The sequence below is a fragment of the Colobus angolensis genome, unplaced genomic scaffold (genome assembly GCF_000951035.1).
Source record: "Colobus angolensis palliatus isolate OR3802 unplaced genomic scaffold, Cang.pa_1.0 Scaffold91, whole genome shotgun sequence".
Lineage (NCBI taxonomy): Eukaryota > Metazoa > Chordata > Mammalia > Primates > Cercopithecidae > Colobus > Colobus angolensis.
The window spans coordinates 7,017,756-7,024,033 of NW_012123043.1; the positions used below are offsets into that span (position 1 = coordinate 7,017,756).

At 53.4% G+C, this 6,278-nt stretch overlaps 1 protein-coding gene across 1 annotated transcript in view; it reads left to right on the forward strand.

Annotated features, from left to right (window-relative positions):
• Nucleotides 1-424: 424 nt before the first annotated feature.
• Nucleotides 425-6,278, forward strand: part of SOX13 (SRY (sex determining region Y)-box 13) — a 54,949-nt gene continuing 49,095 nt past the window's right edge. The window contains exon 1 of the mRNA XM_011931826.1: nucleotides 425-788. Within this exon, the coding sequence (XP_011787216.1) occupies nucleotides 505-788 (284 nt within the window). The 5' untranslated portion in view covers nucleotides 425-504. The remainder of the gene's footprint in view (nucleotides 789-6,278) is intronic.

A 6,278-nucleotide genomic window follows, 5' to 3' on the forward strand; every position in this document is an offset into this window, starting at 1 on the left:
GTCGCGGGGGCATGTGAGCGGGAAGCCTAGGCTGCCAGCCGCGAGGACCGCACGGAGTTGGAGCAGGAGCGCGGAGCCGCGAGCCCCGAGCCCCGAGCCCCGCGTCTGGCTGAGTAGTAAGTGCACCCCTCCGCGCCATGATCGCGCCGTCGCGCCCATCTCCCCAGCCCGCTGAAGTTTGACACTTGCGCCCCTACGTTTCTGGGCACCCACCGGCTCTCTTCCCTGCGAGTTTCCACCCTGTGCAAAGTTTTTCGAGGAGGGACGGACCCTCACCTACCCCCAACAACGCTGGGCAGTGGCGGCTCCTCCCTGGCCGACTTGGGTCCTTGTGGAGAGGGGTGGCAGCCTGTAAGGTAGTGCGTGGCTGTGTGTGTGTGTGTGTGTGTGTGTGTGTACGCGCGCGTGCGCGCGCGCGTTCACCACGCGGGTCGAGCTTAGGGTGCACCCCCAACCCGCTCCTCGCCGACCGCAGAGGACTAGGGCTTTCTCATTAGCCCGACTATGCGCCTAGTTCTAGGATTTCTCAGTGGGAAGCCTAGGCGACCTGCGCGCGTCCTGCGTGGGGCTCAGGTGCCTGCGACGAGGCGCAGAGCTCCTCCGCCATGGTTGCGTGGGTTGCTGGGGGACAGACGCGCGCCCCTTGCCACGGTTTCAGGGTCGTTCCCCAGCGGACCAGACTGGCGCCGCATCCTGTTTGTTTTCTGCTCCGGCTGCTGCCGTCCCACCCCCACCCCCACCCCAGGCTGCTTCTTACTACCCACACCTCCCGCCCTGGGATATCGGAGGTGAGCCTTTTCATCCCGATTCCGCTGCAAACGCTGATCGCGGCTAGGGGTAGGGAGATGCGGAGCGGGTAGTCGCTCAGTTCCCAGCGGCTCGCCATTGTTTTCCCACCCCGCGCGTTCCGTACGTAAACACACACGCACACACAAGGTTGTGTGTGTGCGCCGGCTCTGGCTGCTTCCAGTCCCCAGGCGCGCAGGGATCGCCCGCGGGATTCGCCCAGCTGCCCGCATGGGTCTTAAGGCTGGAGGCGCTCCAGGACTAACTGGAGCTGGAGAGGGCAGGAGACGTGGGGGTTGCCGGAGAGTACCGGGCGGGGCGGTGAGCCGGGCCTGGGCGGGAAGTGAATTTTGAACTTCAGCCCTGGACCTTTCTGAGAGGACCCCGAGCGCTGGAGCGGCGGCTCCCGCCCTGGAGGGCCCGCGGCAGCTGCAAAGACTCCGCTGGCGCTCTTGGCAGCCGCCACGGTGACAGAGGCTTGGAGGAAGCCGAAGAGTTTTCCTGGGAAGTTTGCTTTGACTCTCTGGGAATTTCCGGGCAGGACGCCTCGGCGCTGGCGCTGGCGCTGGCGAAGGGGTCTGGCCAAAGACGGCCAGAGACGATGCTGCTGGCTCTTGACCACTAGGCTGTACTTGGCTCTCAGTAGTCCAAGTAGGTGGGTCCCTACCTCCCGGAGTTCATGCCTTCCAAACCGGTATCCCCCCAAACGATCACGACATGTCGGTTTCAAAGATGGGTGCATAACTCTGTTCGTTTCGCAGTCCTGGGAGGCAAGTTTGGTTCCGGCCGGGCGGCGTTCTCTGTCGAGCCAGGCCGCTCTCTGACCTCTGCTCTCTGCCCTTGGCTTGCGGCGGTGTCCCTGCCTTCCGCGGTTCTGTTTTCGGACCCGTCCAACGCGGCGCCAGCCCGCTCGCTCCTGCTCTCCGGCTCCCTGGCTCCCCGACTCCGTCATCCGCGCCTCGGCGCAGTAGGGAGTCAGGGCCTGAGGCTGACCCCTGTTTCTACTGTGCTTCATTAGAAAGCGCCTCGCAAGATGCTGGGATTCAGCACATTTGGATTCCAGTTCCCCATCGATGGGCAGCGTGGGTTCAGACTTTCCCGCATGCGAAATGGGTAGAGTAATGCAGCCATCTTTGAAACTGGCATGTCGTGATCGTTTGGGGGATACTGGTTTGGAAGGCATGATCTCCAGGAGGGTAGGGACCCACCTACCTGGATCATTGAGGGCCAAATATAGCCTAGTGGTTAAGAGTCCTGGAGCTGGAGTTAGAGCCCGGATGCCCCTGGCGGTGTGGCTGTGGGCAATTTAACTTTTAACCTCTGTGCCTCAGTTTCCTCAGCCATAAAATAGGGTTAATATGAACGCTTCAAGGGGTTGTCTTGAGGATTAAAAGCCTTAATAAAGTGAAACTGAGAACAGTGCCTGGTACATAATAAGTGCTAGATAAATATTAGCTGTTATTGCCATTATTATTTAACTGACCATGTACAGAGCCCAGAAGAAGAGCACTTGGCGTTTGTGCTCAACTAATCAATTATAATATCGCCCACTTCTGGAGAGGAGGAGATCTTGTACTCTCTCCCACCCTTTCCTGATTCCAGCCCCTCAGATCAAACTTATCCTTCTTATTCCTTGTCTACTGCCATCTTCTTGAGTCTTTTTTCTTTTTCTTGTTTCCTTCCTTTCTTCCTCCCTTCACAATTTTTGTGAAAGCATTTCATTCCTTCCCTTCCTCATTCTTAAAAATCAATCTTGGCTCAACTGCAGTGTTCTCTCCATGGAAATCAGGTCCCAGGAAGGAAGTGTCTCCAAAAGGGTGTCCCTTGAGCATCCTCAGCCTGGGCTGCTGGATCAGGATTGGATGTGCATTTGTGTCTCTGGGGCTGGGTGAATTTCTAGAGAGAAGAGCCCAGGTGTCAGGGGCCCAGGGGAAGAATCAGGTGGGATGGGCTGGGACTGTCCCAGGAGGAGCCCTGCTCCCTGGGTAACGTCTGTGTCTCCTGCTGCTGGACTCACTTGGGAACATGGAATAGCACAGCTGCCTGGGTAGACTGGATGTGGGATTTGGGGTGAGGGGCAAAAGTGTCACCTCCAACTTTCCACTTGCAGTTGGAGGATTTTCTAGGAATTTGGGTTTGTCACAAGTTCCTTGTCTGACTCGGGATTCTGCAAATGCATAGCAGAGGTAAGGGGTGAGCTGAGCAACCAGGAGGAAGAACAGGGTGCTGCTGTCCAGCCACACTGCCTTGGACAACAGGCTCCTGTCCTTCTTTCTCAGACCCTCCAACCTCCACCCCAGGCATGGGGGGGGATGGCCAGAAGGTTGCTTCTTAGTGTTGGAGATCCTGCAATTTGCAGTTTTTAGTTATGACAACCAGCACTGCAGTCACCCATTCACTCCTTCAACAGAAATTGTTGACCGCCTGCTATGTGCCAGGGCCTGTGCTACGCAGTGGGATAACAGGAGAGAACAAGACAGGCAGCGTGCCTGCCTTCAAAGAGGTGTCTTTCTATTGTGGGGAGACAGACAGTAAATAATTTTAAGTAACCAAGACTATCAGATTATGACATGCAATATGAAAGAAATACCACAGGGTGATGTGATAGAAAACATATGTAGGTCAGGCAGTGGTGGCCCTAGATTGGGAGGCCAGTGAAGGCCAACTGGGGGAGAGGACAGCTCAGCCCAGGCCTTGAAGGGTGAGGAGCCAGCTGCATAAAGACCTGGAGACGGGGGATTGCAGGCAGAGGGAATAGCAAATGAAACCCCCTAAGGCCAGAACAGGGGCAACAGCTATGTGGCTGGAGAGGAGAGACTGAAGAAATCAGAAATCAGAGGAGAGCCAGAGAGTAAGACTGATTAGGAGTCTGGATTTTATTGCAGGGTGATGGCAAGCCATCAGAGAGTTTTAAGTAGGGGAGTGACATGATCTGCTCCATGATTTTAAAAGATTACTTGGGACACAAGAAACAGTAACCATAGTTGCCCCAAGGGAGGGAAATGGTGGCTGAGGGATGGGATGGAGAAAAGATTGTTTTTGCTGTAGACCCTTTCTGTCCTTTCTGAATTTAGTACCAGGTGGGTATACAAACCATACCCCAAAACCTCCCCAAAACGTGCTTAACAACAGTTTATAACCTGGAAAATTACATAAGAAGTGACAAAATCAGGATATAAAACTGCAGAGTACAGTCTTAATCTTGTACAGAGTATTGCAAGTGTACACATGGCCATCGTGCACACACGCATGGACAGAATCTGGGAGGATGCATCAGAATATTTATAGAGGTTAGCTCTGGATAACTAGACATATGGATGGTTTTAATTTCCTTATCTCCCATTTGTTTTTTCACTTTTCTACAATGGTCATGCATTATTTTTATTTGTTTGCTTGCTTGTTTGTTTGTTTTGAGATGGACTCTCACTCTGTCGCCCAGGCTGGAGTGCAGTGGTGTGATCTGGGCTCACTGTAATCTCCACCTGCCAAGTCCAAGCGATTCTCCTGCCTCAGCCTCCCGAGTAGCTGGGACTACAGGTGTGTGCCACCACACCTGGCTAATTTTTTTGTATTTTTAGTAGAGACGGCATTTCACCATGTTGGTTTGGCTGGTCTCGAACTCCTGACCTCAAATGATCCCACCATCCTCGGCCTCCCAAAGTGCTGGGATTCTAGGTGTGAGCCACAGCACCCAGCCAAATTACTTTCATAAGTGAAAAATATGTACAACAGAGAGATCACTTTGGCTGCTAAGTAGTGAAGAGCTTCAAGGGGAGCAAGGATGGAATCAGGCAAGTTAGGAGGCTGACTTGATGACTTGGATTAGACTTGCTTGGGGAGGGCTTTCCACCTGCAACTCAGATTTTGTGATCAAGAGTGCCAGGGTCAGTCATGGATGATGTTCAGTGCTGCCTCGGCTCTGGAAAATACCCCACGTTCCACCTGCACCCTTATCCCCGTCATTCTTTCTGGTGGGAGAGTCCCATAGTGGGCATTTTGCTACTGTGGTAATTGGTAGACTTAGGAAAACACATCCACAGTGAGAAGGATTTAGGGTCAGGAGAAATATTTGTCCCATAACATCTCCGAGCCTCTGTTTTCCCTCCTGTGAAATGGGACGGTAACAGTGATAATACCTTCCTTTTTTTTTTTTTTTGGAGATGGAATTTCGATTTTGTTGCCTAGGCTGGAGTGCAATGGTGTGATCTCGGCTCACTGCAACCTCTGCCTCCCAGGTTCAAGTGATTCTTCTGCCTCAGCCTCTTGAGTAGCTGGGATTACAGGCACCCACCACCACGTCCGGCTAATGTTTTTTTTTTTTTTTTTTTTTGCAACAGAGTCTCACTCATCATGCAGTGCGTGATCTCAGCTCACTGCAACCTCCACCTCCCTGGTTCAAGCGATTCTCCTGCCTCAGCCTCTTGAGTTGCTGGGATTACAGGCACATGCCATGATGCCCGGCTAATTTTTGTACTTTTAGTAGAGACGAGGTTTTGCCATGTTGGCCAGGCTGGTCTTGAACTCCTGACCTCGGCCTCCCAAAGTGCTGGGATTACAGATGCAAGCCACCGCCCCTGGCCAATACCTTTCTCTTAGAACTGTTGGGAGGCTAATGGCTGATGATGTCTCCAGCAACAGCGCTTTACAAATAATAAGCTGGGGTTTGCTATTACCAGACAAGTGTTGGTTGAGCTAGGCCTATTCCACCAAGGGATCTAGGTGTCCTTGCCCTTGAGAGGCTGACACTGGATTCTACAAAGGTTTTCTCCTCTCTGGGGGTGCTTTGAGATCGGTCCTTATTGGGCAGCTCCCCTGGGTAAGTCTCCAGGAAGCTGACACCACCGGAAAAAGTGGAATTCAAATGCAGCTGTGCTCCTGAGCCCCCTCCCCCAGCCACATTCAGGGGTGAAGCTGAGTGTTTGAAAAGGGCTCTGTGCTGGGAGGGCTGGCCAGGCACACAGTAAATCGTGCTTTGAATGGGAGTTATTTTTGTGCTCAGTGTTTGCTTAAGAGGGCTCGCTCCTGCCTGAACTCGTTGCGGTCCTCACCCTTTGCTAGTCCCCTTTCTGGAACCCGGATGTGTCAGCCAGGGAGGCCATCACAATGCCTTTTACCAGATGGGGAACTAGACCCATGGAGGTTTGCTTTCCCTCTCCTGTCAGCTCCCTGCCCCGAAGCAGGAAGGCATGCTCTGGATGGTGGTCTTTGCCTCGGTGACTGCCCCCCTTTTGACTGGCCCTTCCTTAGTTCTTGGGAAGACTTGGTTCAGAGATTGCTACAGGCCAGCTCAGTAGAGTTCCTCCGACCTCTGTCAGCTTCTCTGATCAAGAGCGACTGCTTTTTAAAAAATGTAAATACTTTCTCGGAGGAGCAGTGATATGGTAGTTCCCTCCTAAGAGCACTTGTATGCCATGGACCCAGCTTAAAGCCCCATGGTGATGAAGCCTTTGCAGCTCCCCTAGGAAAAGATTTCTGAGCCAGGCGCGGTGGCT